This window comes from Polyodon spathula, chromosome 6 (genome assembly GCF_017654505.1).
Source record: "Polyodon spathula isolate WHYD16114869_AA chromosome 6, ASM1765450v1, whole genome shotgun sequence".
NCBI classification, from domain to species: domain Eukaryota; kingdom Metazoa; phylum Chordata; class Actinopteri; order Acipenseriformes; family Polyodontidae; genus Polyodon; species Polyodon spathula.
In genome coordinates this window covers 7859890-7875865 of record NC_054539.1, presented here as the reverse complement: position 1 = coordinate 7875865, position 15976 = coordinate 7859890, and the positions used below count along the sequence as shown (strand labels likewise).

The window sequence follows — 15976 nt, the reverse complement described above, 5'->3', positions numbered from 1 at the left end:
ATATATATATATATGTGTGTGTGTGTGTGTGTGTGTGTTTGAGTAGCCCCTTTGCAAACACACATATGCATGCAACATAATTAAAAATAATTTAATCTGGTAGCAGTTTCACCTTTCCAGCTTTTAATACAAGCTTGATTAGCCACATGTTAGGTAAGTAGCTCAGGTGTGTCTTACTAAACTCATAGTAGAGCCAACAGTCTGTCATAAAAAAAAAAATCTAAAAAAAAATCCCTTGCTTTGTATGGCATTTCATTCTTTGTAAGAGAATGTTAGGCAAACCAGATTAGTGCCAAGTTCAATAAATATATACTAAAAGTTTAACATCTATAAAGGTGGTTACATTTTAAAGAAACAGCATGACCAGATCCAGCATTTACACAATCTTCCGCATCTTTAATGGTTTTATAAAAGCAATCTCAGAAGCAGAATTCATGCATTTGTAATCAAGCATTACGTTCTGTATAAGGTATGGTATTTCATGCAAATGCAATCTTAACATTTTAGTTGTGAAATAATCATATGGGTATATTCTAGTGTTCGCTCCAGGCTGTAATTGTTTAAAACACCTGCTCATTTTTCAAAACTAGACCTGAACTGCAAAGAAATATAATCCAAGGGAACAGCTTTTCAGCTCCTTTGGAACTGAATAAGAAACATTACAAGCCACTAAATCGTAGCTGTTTATACCTGTCGATATAGCCCAGTGACTTTTAAACTTTTATATTTCTGAAAAAAATTAATAAATAAATAAACACATACAGTTGACAGTTTGGAGCAAAGAGCTATAAAAATCTAGTTTAAGAACCCTGTATATAGTTTGAATCTCATTCTGTAAAGAACATTGATGTTTTAAAAAAGACATTATTAAAATAAATCAAACAGCAGAAAGTAACAATAAAGAAACTTGTATTCACACTTCTTGAACATTTTTATTTTCTGTACAATAACTATAATACATAAGAAAAAAGGTAAACCCATGATAAGAACTATTAATGTACAATCCTACGAAGACCCAGTTCCACAGGGAACCCATATTAAAGTACAGGCCACTGTAGATCAATGCACCAGAACAGCAGCACAGTCCCAGTGAATACACTTTCACTGCAGTCCAATGGGAGATGCTGGGAAGCATTGACAAGTGACACTGACTTGTACATCAAAGCCTTAAAAAGATGTCCCACCTAGACCTAGGTGCCACAAACCCACTTTGTTTGTCTAAGAAATCCAATGTAACAACAAACCCCAAAATAAAATACAAACTCTTCTGAAAAATGCAGATCAATACATGTGCAATCTACTGTATCCTGGTTCAATAACACAGCTTGATAAAACAGATTAAAATATACAAACATTTGTTTTATTATTAAATACACAAAGAAAAACAAAAAAAAAAAAATCAGATGACATAATGGACCTGGGAAAGGTGCGAGATTACATTATCTGCACATGTCAAGCACCCAAATATGTGTCTTGCTTGCTCTCTAGTGACCTGCTGTCAAGTCCTGGGTAAGCCTCGGATGCAAAGCAACCATGTGATCAGCCATACCGATGTGTGAGTGACAAACAGAACTAAGCAACCAACGGCACATCAGGAACAGCTTATGATTTCCATATATATGGCTGCAGGTTTATTACATTTTGTGTTTTTGACCTCTTACACTGTACTAAAACACCATAACATGAGGTCTTTGCATTTTGAAACAGAAGATGATGACTTTACCAAAAAGAGGTTACTCAATTAAAGCAACACGAAACAAAAGTAAAACAAGGTTGGAGACAAGAACGAAAACAGTTATGAACTGAACTCTTTGTCAAAGATGGACTGTAAATCTCTGCTTGTGTAGTTTCCAGAGCTCATTTTCTTGATTAATAGGACTGAAGAGCGACGCCGATCGTCTTTACTGTGGCGTTCACCAAGGCCACTGAAACTTCAGGGACGTCGCGGGCAACTCGCTGAAACGGGGGCACATTGGGGCCCTCCAGGGTGTCCAAAATACCTTTAAAAACACAGGAACATTACATTAGCAATTTACCCTTACCAATTTGTATTTTAGTAAAGACTAACCAAGTACAAGTTTTAAAAGGGGTGCCGTATAATTCTGTGATATTGTCATGCAGAGCTTCATCATATGTTGCTTACATCTATTGCTTAGTAGACAATATAACAATGGCATGAGACATTGGACATTACACAGCTTATCAATACCATTTAACACATATCTTAATTACAGAACAACAATATTACCTATGGCCAGATCTCCTCAACCTGTTTCCCCAGATCCCAACCTGGCATAGTCTAAGCACCCCCCTCCCCCCCACCCCATGCAACATCCTGTATATGGATTTCAAATTAAATGAAGCCAACAGCATCTCACCTTCGACAATTTTATGATAGGCAAAGTGCAGGTAAAGCAAAAAGAGCATGTGCAGAGCAGAGAGGGTCCCGCACAGGATGAGACGAGGTGTATGCCCCACAGTGCGGGAAATCAGAGCAGCAACCTGCACCATCATGGGAGAGAAAAAAACAGTTAACCCAAAACTCAAATTTGAAAATCCACAAATAATCTTAGAAAATACATTGTGTGTGTGTGTGTCTGTGTGTGTATATATATATATATATATATATATATATATATATATATATATATATATATATATATATATATATATATATATTATAAGAAAATAAATGTAGTTGTAACCCTGGCAAAATAAACTTTTTGATAGTATGAACTCAATTGGCTTATTTCCTGAATGCAATTTATAAATAGTCAAAACAATTCAAGGACATGAAGCTCAACTTAAAGCCCCTTTCACACTGGCACGCTCTACCCAGGTCACGGGCTGATGTCATGAGGCTTGGCTACGTGATTTCACACTGGCACGCTCTAACCAGGTCACGGGCCGGTGTCATGAGGCATGGCTACGTGATTTCACACTGGCACGCTCTACCCAGGTCACGGGCCGGTGTCATGAGGCACGGCTACGTGATTTCACACTGGCACGCTCTACCCGGGTCACGGGCTGGTGTCATGTCGCTCGGGACGTGCTTTAACACTGCTTTTGTAAGAAGCAGGGTCACCTAGATGATGGAAGCAACTGCACAATGCCCCAGAAGCAGCAACATTCACACGACCACCCTTTCATCTGTTCAGGCTTTTAAGATGGCATATTTGTTACGGGTGCTTCCATCCAAGCTCCTTTCATTGGACTGAATCATCGGCCCAAATGTTGATTAGAGCAAATGTTTCTTCATCGTGCCACACCATCCCTGCAGCAATCTGGCTCATGGTGTGTCTCAATCAATAGAAACATGACTGAGCAGAATAAACAGAAATGGCTCTCAGGTTCCTTGCGTGAGTGAATCCTTCAGGACCCAGGTAGGAGTCCTAGCGTGATAGAGGCTTACGATAGAAAAAATGAACATCCTGCATATAGGACCATCAAAAATAACTTCTGGAATAGAACTGCATGTTATTAGGCAGATATATATATATATATATTCAACAGAACTGTAGCAAAGATATATATATATTTTTTTAACTCTTACCATACGTAGTGTTGAGAGTCCTCCAACGACTAACCACAGGATGTAGAAAAGAGAATGGAAGTGAACACTATAGGTCACAAACAGAACAACACAGTGTCCGAACAGACCATAACCCTGTAAAACAACACGTTCTGTATATTAGGAAAGGGCTAATTATTAATTAGGTTCAGTGAAATACTTATACAGATACAATGATCTGTGGTTTTAAGTTTTGCAATGTCGACATACTAATAGTACTGTTCAGGAACAACGCTGGGAATCAAAGTTTTAATGAATGAAGCTGGCATACCTGCTGCTATGACAGAGTTAAGGAAAACCCAAATGTACTGCAAATAGAAACTCTGAATACCCAAAAGAATGTTTCAGTTTACTACAAAATGGATGTGTGTGTGTGTGTGTGTGTGTGTGTGTGTGTTTAAAGAATAGTACGGTCCTTTAGCACTCACCAGAAGTGACAACATCTGCAACATAGTGATCTGAGCATTGCACAAGTACGCCAGGAAATAGATGAAGGAGGAGATGCCAAGCCAGTATCCAAAACAGGTGCCTATGGCTGTGCCCATCAATGTGCCTTCTCTCTGAGGGGACATACAAAGGAGTCTGAACTGTGAGGTGTGGCAAGGATCAAGCAGCTGTGAAGAGTTTATTTAAAAAGGAATGTTTTTTATGTATGTGTGATATAAGGTGGTTTCTCTAATGGTAGGATTGTGTTTTTTTAAACTTCAGAACACTCTTCTGAAAAGGGTCTCAGACAGTTCCTCACAATGACAGTTCCAGATGTCTTCATTCCATGCAGGAGAATGGCAACCAATGTAAAAACCAGCATCAGTGGGCCATACAGTTCTCCTGCAATTTTCTAACGGTAAAAAAACAACAAAAACATTACTGTACATTTGCATTTATACATTGGGTAATATCAAAAGTTAACCCTACAGTTTAAAAGTACCAGTGTTTTGAATTCTAAAGACACACCATTTACTTCAACTGAAAATACAGTGCTTTAACACCTTGCAATCAATTATATCTTCAATCCCTAGTCGTACCCAATACTTCATCATTATAGCTGTTATTCTAAAAGCATATAACAATGCTAAAAAAGGCGCGATTTGCAGCCTTTGTTCTAGTTAACCAGCTTAACTTAAAGACTGTGATCCAGATAATCCAGGATAGACACCTGGAACTTAAGGGTTCTGGTCACCTGAACAGGCCTTTGTTCAGAATTTAAACCACAAGTATATTTTTCAATACATTTGTTTTTAAGTCCATACATGGTTTAAAATCAGATCTAAAAACCACAATCACCTGTGGGAAGTTAACAATTCGGACAGGTATAAGAGACTCCAATAACCTGCAAGAAAGCAAAAACATCAGCTTTTATTTAATGAACTTAATGAAAATAGTCATTTGAGTGGACAAAAGTGTACTGTGCTGGGCTCTTTATCCTATAGATAAATAAGATGTTCAAAAACCTGTCTTACCTGTTCCTGACCTGGATAGGCTCAACATCAAAGTAGGGTCTGAGGATGTCGATGTTGCCATACAGGTTAAAAGCCTTTGACGCCTGCCTCTTACCAGCCTGCCATACCTAAGAGTCAAAACCAAAAGAATAATTCTCAGGACTGTTAATATCTGCCAATACCTTCCTCACATAGCCTTCTGCTGTTCTGGATTTACTAAAGTGCACTTGTTACAAGCATGGGTCTGTTACCATCGCAAATGCAACTGCACTGGGTAGATTTAAACATTTGATTCACAATTGCTTTTTTGTATATGTGATCACTGATTAAAGAGAGATGTGTGTGAGAATCGATCATGTTAAATGTGTTTTTGTCTGCTTGGTTTCCTGTGTCCCTCTTGAAAAATATGCTGGATGTGCCAGCTTAATGAGGTTTTCCAGGTGTGTATGTGTACAATTTTAATCAATACAATTAAAACATTTTCTGGGGAATTTATCAAATGAACTTAGAGATCCCAATTGGGATCTCTGAATTCTCTAATCCGGGAGCTGAACCGCCCACCCTTTACTGCCAACCCGGAATCACCTCATCGGCAACCTGGCGGCCAAGTTGCCCCCTGACCCCCTTCATGCCCAAGAACTCTCCGTCATCCCCTTCCTCCGTCGCTGCTGCCTCCTCCGACACCTCCTCATCCTCTTTTATTCGCTGATGCATCTCCCCCATGTCCTCAAAACTGGACCCCGAGGTGTCGTCCATGTTCTCCATGTCGATCACCGCAGAGCCAGCACACTGCAGGGAAACGGGAATGGGGAAAAAAGAAGCTTTGATCGACTGAATGATGCAAGCAATCCAAGAGCGCTGAAGACAAGCCCTTACATCTCCCAATTCAAGGTAGTTTGAAGAAGAAGAAGTGGTGTGCTAGTCAACAAAATGGACACTGTAGTGAGATTCATATCCTTTGATTTTGAAATACAGTATCCACCACTTATTTCATGCAGCCATTCATATCGGACAAATAGCGTTTGCCATTCCCATTCCCATTCCCACTGATTTCAATAACAAAGGCATCGTTTATACCATGTTAAGCACGCTGTATATTTCAGGCAAACTCAGCTGTTTGGATCTTCTTGTGTGCCAGTCACATAGATTTAAATAACAAAAGGCAGCACTTTACTGTACTGTACCTTGGCTATTTAATCTCTGCACGCAGTGTCAGCTTTATAGTTTGAAAAAACAGCCCTGACTGCAACAGCAAGCATGGCTGGAAAGAGAAAAGCAATGAGCATCAGCACAAAAATTCAGTGGAAATATAATGTGTCTCTGTTCGATGCTGTGTATCAGAGTTCTTCGCTGCCAAACAATTTGCAGTAATGTAAAAGTGTTTTTACATTTCTGCACTTGCTTTACTTTTTAATACATTCATAGGTTTCAATAGATCTTTTTTTATTGGTGTAATAAATGTCTTAATAAAGATTTCTAACCACGTACCTGCTTGTTTGTTTTGATTACTGTGCTGGTGACTGGGACAAATGCCAGGTTATTGTGTGGGAGTTTATACCATCCATCACTTACTGTGGGTGAATCACGCAACACAAACGCGGCCGTTCTAAGCGGTGACGACTGAATCAGAAAAAATATATACCAAAAGTACAGGATGGAAATATGACTCCCATTGTATAGCAGTTTGATTGTGATTTTACTATGATTGCAGTAAATCACACCTTTTTTTTACCTTTATGTAAAGGGGTGACCCACGTCACTTTATTTAGGCACTTTTCATTAATATTTTAAATGACAGGAATCACGTTTTGATTGATCACCTCTGATTTAATGTTAGTTTGTTTTGATTTTATCACCTTGTTTTAAAGCATGTTTATTTTGCATTGCACATTGCTTTCGTATTTAAGCACAGATCACACCGGCACTTGATGCTCTCTTGTTCTCAGCCCACACAGCTGTCAACTGGATAATCTGAAGAAGCTGGGCACCTGGTATAGAAGTTCCTGATCTTATCCATTCGAGATGGGATTGTGTCATTAATGTGAACCCGGGTTTGTCTGGAGTGGAGGTTGGACGCACAGCCAGCAGGAGCAGAGACGAGTTCGGCGGTGGGTTGGGAGAGAAATGAATGAAACAGCCGACGACATTTAGAGCGAGACTCCTGTCTCCCTCCGTGTGCGTGCGTGTGTGTGCGTGCGTGTGTGTGTTTAATGGTTTTAGATTTAGTGTTTGTAAAAGGCATTGGGGATTTGGAAGTGCTGGAGACAGGGTTTTATTGTTGTTTTTAGTAAGCCCTGTCTCGTGGATCATATTGAGCAGCAGTGCACTTTGTTCTTTATTATAATGAACTATTTATAGTGTTTTATTGAATAGTGCAAACCCCATGCTGTGACTGTGTATTCTAGACTTGTCCTGTTTGTTAAATACAGTTAACCACCTGTATTTAATAAAATAATGTTTGTTACCCTGTATACTGTTGTGGTCATAGTTTATTTCCTCCGGGTATTCTGCCTAACTGATCCCACTCCGATCTAAAGAACGAGTGCCCCTCCAGGGTGCTACAGATACACTGTGGCTAAGCTTGCATTAACACCTGGAATGGGTGTAACTGCCCTGCAATAGGAGTCTTATTCCCATCCCTTAAGTGCCACACTACAGTAAAGACACAATAATATAAAGTATGCATAGACAATAGTAACCAACTGACTCCTTATTGCCAGAACTAATTAAGGCTATATGTTGAGAATGACATTTTTGGTTATCATGAAACTCTGCATGGTTTTGAGAGCTCGGTGATCACGTGACAGCTCGTATTTTAACCCTAGATGGAATTATGTATACAAATACCAAAACACACTTATTACCAAATATTAACAAATCAATCAGGTTTAGAACAACAGACACACCTGCACACAACAGTGGAGCATGACAGCTGAGGTTTGCACTGCTTTTAATTTAATGGATTTTTATAACCATGAAAATGCTGTGCATCAAATTTAGATGATGGCTTCATTTTTAATAATACCAGGAATGTTCCATAGGCTATTGTAATTGCTCTTCAGTTAATTGCTCATCAATTATAAATATAAACAAAAAAAGTCCGTAGCTAGATATGATGAAATCTAGTACTTGTGCATCCTCTATAACTATTTTAACCTGTTTAATCGTAACTGTGTTTTTACTCTTATTATTTACCTGAATCGGGTTGTCATCGAAGCCTCCCCACGACTCTGTGCTGCTTGTGTTCTTGTTTGCTTCTGTTGTTGACATCTTCGTGGTTGCTCAGATTCTTATTTTTCAAGACAATTTTCACTGACGTCTGTCGACTAACATGTAATGATGTTTATTTATCGAACAAAACACAGAGACAGCAGTTACTATGTGTTCCAATCGTACCACTGTGCTCGCAAACACACTAATGTTAAACTGCAAACCAGGATATTGCAGCCTGGAGACGTGGAGATCGCGGAAGCTCTCGCGGAAATTTAGGCAGATCTTTTCCTCACTCGCGAGAATCGTGTTTGTCTTTTCGGGGAAGCCATCTTATTAATGGCACAAAACCAAATGCTGTAGCTACAATATGGCTAATATCGGCATTAAACAGCCAGCTATGCAATTGTAGCTAAGTGAATAATAATAATATAATAATAATAATAATAATAATAATAATAATAATTTGAATGTATTCCTGGAAATGTAAAGATGCATTAAATTATAATGATTTTTAGAGGGATTTATATATAACAAGTATTTAGTCATCCAGCAAAGATTCTGGTTTTCTGGTCGTTCTGGTTCAGTTGAAGTTGTAAAAAGATTATCATGTACTTTATAGTATTGTTTATTAGAGGTAGTCCTTTTTAACACAGATGTTATATCCAGCTATATCTGACTGGGACACAACGAATACTGTTGAATTAATCCTAGTCGTCCATAGTTATAATTCCTTTCCACTACGCCTTTAAATGACAACCGGATATGATATTTGAGGGAGCTGTTTTTGTCGTCAATGCATGCGTTCGTTAACGCGTCACTTCCGCTTAGCAACCAGAGGTTGGGGTGAAAACAATCTGTGGTAGTCTATGGCAACTTATAAAGCCTATGGCAATTACAGCGGTTTGTGAACACAACAGTTGTACTATATTTAATTCAAGCCACAACAACTAAATAAATAATAATAATAATTTAAAAGTCCACTTGAGACATGCACAATTACATGGACAGGCTGTCAAATGTCGCTAAGATATGCAGCGATGTTATCGATATGTGCGTACCTATATTCAACGCTGCTGTTGAGCGTTGGCTCAACAAAAACGTCACTATTGTCACACACTTCCGGATATTTTGGAACGCTTCGTTGCATTCCTAAATTAAACCTTAAAATTTCAAATGAGCGATTCTGCATATCGGCCTGCGTCTTCAGAATCTAAAAAGAATATTACAAAATCTTAAATACAAGGGCCCAGGGAATATGAGTGTTTAAATGTGAATACACAGAGTCCAGGGAATGTGAGTGTTCAAATGTGAATAGAATGTACCTTTGTGAATGTACATTTCTAGTGTGTATGTGTGCTGCCTGAATCCTTCTTATGTCTGTATTGTTGTAGTATTTAAATGTGCTGTGCACTGATTTCAGTACTTATACATGTAGGCCTACTACCAATATGAATTTTACTGGCACTAAGTTACTAAGGCAGCTACGCTATGTATTACCAGAAACACAGTGTGGCTTCCGCAGAAATCGGATATGATTTTCACTCTACGTCGGCTGATGGAGAAGGCTAGAGAGCAGAGATCTGACCTCTACATGGTCTTTGTCGATTTCTTGAAGGCGTTTGATACAGTCAACCGTCAGGCACTATATAAAGTACTGGAAAAGGTCGGCTGCATCATCAATGCCTTACACGAGGACATGAAAGTCAAGATCCAGCAAGGAATGGGTTAAATGAGGATGTGTGCTCACACCTACCCTCTTTGCTCTCTACGCGGCAGTTATGTACAAACAAGCCTCTTTGAAGACAGTGTTTACATCAGGTCTCAGGTTGATGGCGATGTCTTCAACCTTTCCAGACTAAAGGCCTATACGCTCTGTCTGCGTATATTCCCTTGCTGCGGGACTGTCATTTTGCTGATGACAGTGCCCTTGTGATGTTGTCTGCACAGGCCCTTCAGAACATCACGGATAGCTCTGCTCTGGCTGTGCCTCAGTTCAGATTACAGTTAAACATCGGAAAGACAGGTAATGGTATTGACAGGGTCCATCCTACAGTGCCCCAAGTATCCGGGAAGCACTGTCACTGATGACTGCGCTCTTGAACTGAAACTGGATAACCACATCTGTAGTGCCTCCTCAACATTTGGTCATTTGTGGAAAAGGCTCTGGTCATCCCATGATATCACCTCCTAAGCTAAGGTGGATGTTTATTTGGCAGTGGGTATCTCTGCATTGTTATATGGATCAGAGACCTAGACCCTGTACATGCATCAGATCGGGAAGCTACACAAACTCCAACAACGGCACTTGCATTCCAGCCTATCCACTACACTGAGGGATTGACCAACAATGAGGTACTGGACAGGGTGGGCATGGTGGACATTTGAAATACTGCTGTGGCAACACCAGCTGCCATGGGCAGGGCACATAGTGAGGATGCCAGACGATCGCAGATCGCAGTTCCAAAGCAGTTCATGATTGCGAACCCTACCAAGGCAGCCGTTCAAAGGGTCGTCCTCTCCTTCGTTGGAAAGAGGGCCAGCTTGAGAGAAGTGGTGCACATGGGGCTTTGACGGCTGGATGGGACTCGGCACCATCATAACATTCTGAAAAGACAAAGACGTCATGCTGCTAGGGTTACAGAACACTTGTCTGCATACCCCTGTTGTCACTGCGGAAGGATCTGTTTCAGTTGGATTGGTTTGTTTAGCCTTGAACGCGTCTGCATCACAAAGACACTCTTGTAAAACCATTTAACTCCAAGCTTTTGAGTCAGCCGTCATCGTTTAGACGGGCAGCTATAGTAAACATAAAATCAATCAAATAGAAATTCTTCTGTTTCTCCAGCCCTGATGTTAAACTTTTGACAGCAATCTTTTTGAGGCTTCTTTTGACAATAGCATTGTGTTTATATTTTGTTAAGATTGTTTTAATGTTTATATTTTTATGTGCAGGTCCGTCCATACCACTGACTTCACTGGAAATTTTCGTGGCTACCATGACACATGGGAGCAGAAGAAAGCTGAAGAACTGAGCTGTCAACTGCTTTTAGTTGGAAGTATGCAATAGCTCTACAGTGCAACCTCAATCCAGTTTATAGAATGGGAAAAACTGGAAAATGCATGGAATACGGGATCAGGAAACTGTCTGCGATATTTTAAAAAAAGATAAAGAAAAAAATGCAGCAATTTGCATGGAGGCAAAAGACAGCACAGCAGTAAAATCAAATGTATCGTAGTATGCAAAGCTGCGGCTGATGGTTTTGATAAAGCACTCTAAGAACAATGTACTACTGTAGTAGTTCAGCTATATATGGATAAAATGAGTGAAACAGTTGTTCCCGTTCTCGCAGTTTATTTGTAGAAAAATGATTCTCTTTTTCTTGTCTGACTTATGACTGGTAGTGCACTGTAGTAGTGCACTGTCTGGGACTGATGTATTTTTCCTGCTCCCCCTGGTTTGCATCAGGCACATGAAGTAGATTCCCATTGGGAACCAGACAGACCTGACACAGAAGCAGATATCTGCCCATCTCAAAGGGTAATAAAAAAAGCTAAATATATTAATAAATAATGGCATGTGAAGCCATTTAAAACTCAACAGTGACTCTGCTGCCATTTTTAGGCTCCTTGACGAGTTATTTTGTCTCCTGATAAGAGAGAGTTTTCTATAAAGGTTAATACAGGATGTTTTCCCAAGAGACTTAACATTCAACAAACGTGTTAAAATCATTCAGGATTTAATTAGCCAGGCTTAAGATGGATTCAGCCAACTACAAGAAAAGCTCTTTGATTAATTGATGTTATGCATTCTCCAGCAGAATAGGGGCATGCATTCCGTGAATTTGACCAGCAGGTATAATGCAGGTACTATTGTCTCCTGAACTCTCTTTACAAACGAATGTAAAACAGTTTAGTTATAATAAGCAAATGCAACCCTTGGGCCAGCGATCTCTCTGACATGGGGCACAATTCAATTCACATTAGCTGGATGGAACCTGCAGAATGTGGAGCAGTATTTCTTTGCATTAAATTTCATTTTTATTTGTAATGTGTTCTGGAAATTTCATATACTGCTAAAAATAAACTAGAATGAGCTTTCTGGTATGGCAATTTGGAAAATTAAATAGAAGTAATAATATAAAGGCACGTTTGCTATTACATGCTTTTCTTTCAAAATTGTGCATGGTCTAATTAAATACATTAAGATGACTTTCAAGGATACAGAAAGAAATTAAGTTTAGTAAACAAATGTGTAGACCCTGTTTAAACCTGGGTGTTTTTTTATTATTTATTTTGTATAGTCTCTGGAGTCAACAGCAATCCTTCCCCCAGATGTTCTGGTGAGTGAGGTTATCAAAGTCCTGATGGCAAAGTGTCGGAGGTTTCTGGATGACCTGGACTCTGCTCGGATGAACTAAAGGAAGAGTGTGAAGATCTAGCTGGACTATTCCCATTTTGGAAAGTATTATCTGTTTGTTCTTCTGGACAGAGATTATCCAATCTGCAACCCCCACTAAGAGTCTGGGGTATATCTAGAGACGATTTCTCTTTACAGTCCGATACTGAGTAGCTGAATTGTAAAGATGGCTTTTCTTCTGTGTAGAAGTATAGTTTGCCAGAAGCTGTTCCAAGATTTGTAGATTTGGCTATACAGAACTGTGCTGAAAACCAAGACCAATGTTTTTTATTACCTTCTTATCGCTCTCTCACCCGCATGTGATTAATTGTTAAAGCAGCTCAAATTAGCTGAGTACAATAAACATGAAAAACAAAGATCAGCTACACATGTAACTTCAGTTTCATTTATAATATATATATATATATATATATATATATATAATTATATATATCTATATATATTAATATATATATGTGTCATATATATATATATATATATATAGTACATTTTTGACTACACCTTAGTTATAGTCGAGTACAGTAAATGGTTGCTGCTTCTTAATCTGAGTGATTTATCTTTCTGATAGAGCTCTGTTCTCTCCTTTTTTGTGTTTCAATTTGTTTTAGTTAACATCAGCTCATAAAATGTATATTCTCTAATCTGTGAGGGAGTCACATGGGCACAGACAGCTAATCTTGTGAGAGGGTTGAATGTATTTCGGCAGTCAATGCAGCCAAACGGTGTGCAATTTGAGCTTTGCAGCGTAAACACATTAAACGCTTTTTTGCCGCCTCCTTTCGGATACATTCTAGCATTAATATCTTCCGCGTGAATTCGTTTCTTTCACTGCTTCCTGCACAGTATCTTATGGGCAAGTTGTAACTATGGAGTAGCTACCACGGTAGCAGTAAATTGAGCTTTTCCTTGGGTAGTAACCCTAAGTGACATACTGCTGCAACCAATCCAAGAGTGGACCCAATCAACACTACGGAATGCAAGTCATCGCTGCCCCAGTACCTTTAGGGTTTCCATTCAGAATTTTAGACTGATGATCTTAAAAGGCAGAATACAAATAAATATGGAGAAGGGTATTGAACTTGTATGATTCCTTAGTTCTGTTCAGTTCAGATTTGTAGAGCAGCCAGTACAGTATAAGGTGAAGATGATTTTTAGTTAATCCCAATTGCAAACTCAGGGTTTCACAAGGATGGAAGTAAGATTTCTATTGCATAGCAGTTTCACACAGAGGAGGCAGTGTGCTGCTAATATAGTACCCCAAACATTAAGCACAAACACAATATAAATGTTTACCATTTAAAGAGGTACTAATTATTACAGTTTATATCAAACTGTAGTCTCATTAAACTCACTGTAAAACCAGGAATGGATCAAACTGCTATGCAATAGGAGCCTTATTCAAGACTTCATATAGAAGGAAACTAAATTGATGTTTGCTATGTCAGTAAGTTTGAACAATATTCAAAAGTTACACACATATAGCTCAAACTTTATCATTAGACACAACACATGTGGCACCTAGTTATAACTAGAAGTCAGATAATTATCAGTTATCTGTCATCAGGAGAGGATTCAGGTAGCTTTTTCTCACTCGCACACTTCAATGTCTTATATTAGATATAGGAAAGTCTCCAAATAAGCTAGATTAAGTGCAAGTCAAGCAAGACTTTTCAAAGGATATTGATTTAAGTAGGTTCAAGTATGCTGGCGGATCAGTTTCATTAAACCCCAAAGAAGCCAATAATAACATAGTGAAGTTCATAATGCACCGGGATAATCTCTGAGGCCATTGAAGATTCAAATGAACATGCTGTGCCTCTTCAATATGGTATTATGAGGATTGCTGAACAAAACTTGTGTCTGACTTTCCAATGACATTCATGACTATAATAAAAGTCATGTTTCTGACTTCACTAATGTTATGTGCCTGGTGAATACAGAGTGGGTACTGCCAGCTGAAGTCTATGGAAACCTGCTGACACTAAACTGATTTGAATATGATGGTTAGTGTAATAACTTTGTTTCGGAGGATTTCAAATGTCAAAGGCATTATCATGCACACTTGTTGTATACCCAGACTGTAATGCATCCAGTCAAAAAGTGTTCAACAATACTTTTGCTTATTCATACAGTTCTGATCGATGTGACCTGTTACACCCTCTCCATATAACCTAATGGTGCTCATCAATAACAAAACACATTGAGAAAGACTTCTAGGTTTGTCATTACATTTATTAACTTTATTTAAGTAATTCTAAAAGAAAGTTACTAAACAGAGACACATGTTGAAACCAGGTGATTCCATTCATTCAATCATTTTTCATTTACAGTAGGTAGTATGACTAGACTTTGGTTTTTAGAATGACCTTGTGAGAGGTGTAACAAAAATGATCAAGTGACAACAATGTATTGCGTGCTCTGTGCTGAACTGACTAGTTATTACAGGAGCTCCCCAACTTGTATAAAGTCTCACACGTCTCTGCAGAATTGAAAATTGATTATGTAGAGCTGATTGCTGGCACCTGATCATTTTAGTGACACCTTTCACCTACATGGTTTTAGAAACGGGACTGGGTGCAGCACAAAATCCCTTCTCTACAAGAGGTCATAGCGGCTGCCACTAGTGGGGTAAAAATCAGCTTGTACATTACAAAGCACCCTGTGGCTGCTGGTTTTCATTCCAACCGAGCTCTTAATTACTTAACTAGACCCTTAATTGAACTAATAATTTGCTTAATTAGATATTTGTACTTGTTTTCAGCTCTTAAACAGTTGCAGTTCAAGTTACTTATCAAATGTTATAGCTAACTTGAAATATGCAACTGTTTAAGAGCTGAAAACAAGTAAATGGGTCTAATTAAGCATATTATTAGTTCAAGTAAGGGTCTAGTTAAGTAATTGAGAGCTCGGTTGGAATGAAAACCAGCAGCTACAGGGGGTCCCCAGGACCGAGTTTGAGAAGCCCTGCTTTAAACTGTACCTGTTTCCTGTCCAGTGTGTTTACATTGCCCTAAGGTCGTTGTTTTGTGTGTGTAGTTATGTAACGTTACTCCCTACATAATATCCATTTGGCCTCTACCTTACGCTCAATAACAGCCACAGGTTTACATTACATGACCTTTTTTCGTCTTTTATATTATCTTCGATTGTTTTAATTTGTTTATCACAGTCTTTGCACAGATTATGCGTAAGCGCAAGAAACATACACCAGCAGTAATACATCTACACCCTGCATGGTTTACAATGTAAGCCAAAAGACAAACACGTTTGCCAGCAAAAATGATGGCGGTGCCAGCGCTTTTCTAATGCAAGGTTTCGTTGGAAGCACTTCCTCCA

At 38.8% G+C, this 15976-nt stretch overlaps 1 protein-coding gene across 1 annotated transcript; it reads right to left on the bottom strand.

Annotated features, from left to right (window-relative positions):
* Positions 1 to 919: 919 nt before the first annotated feature.
* On the bottom strand, positions 920 to 8605 carry LOC121316761 (protein YIPF3-like). The gene is made up of 9 exons (XM_041251920.1): positions 8206 to 8605; positions 5596 to 5799; positions 5032 to 5138; positions 4856 to 4901; positions 4317 to 4409; positions 4000 to 4131; positions 3554 to 3667; positions 2379 to 2502; positions 920 to 2000 (listed from the first exon to the last, which is right to left on the bottom strand). Exons 1-9 carry the CDS (start codon positions 8278 to 8280, stop codon positions 1870 to 1872), a joined length of 1026 nt encoding a protein of 341 aa, XP_041107854.1. The 5' UTR covers positions 8281 to 8605; the 3' UTR covers positions 920 to 1869.
* Between the last annotated feature and the right edge of the window lie 7371 nt (positions 8606 to 15976).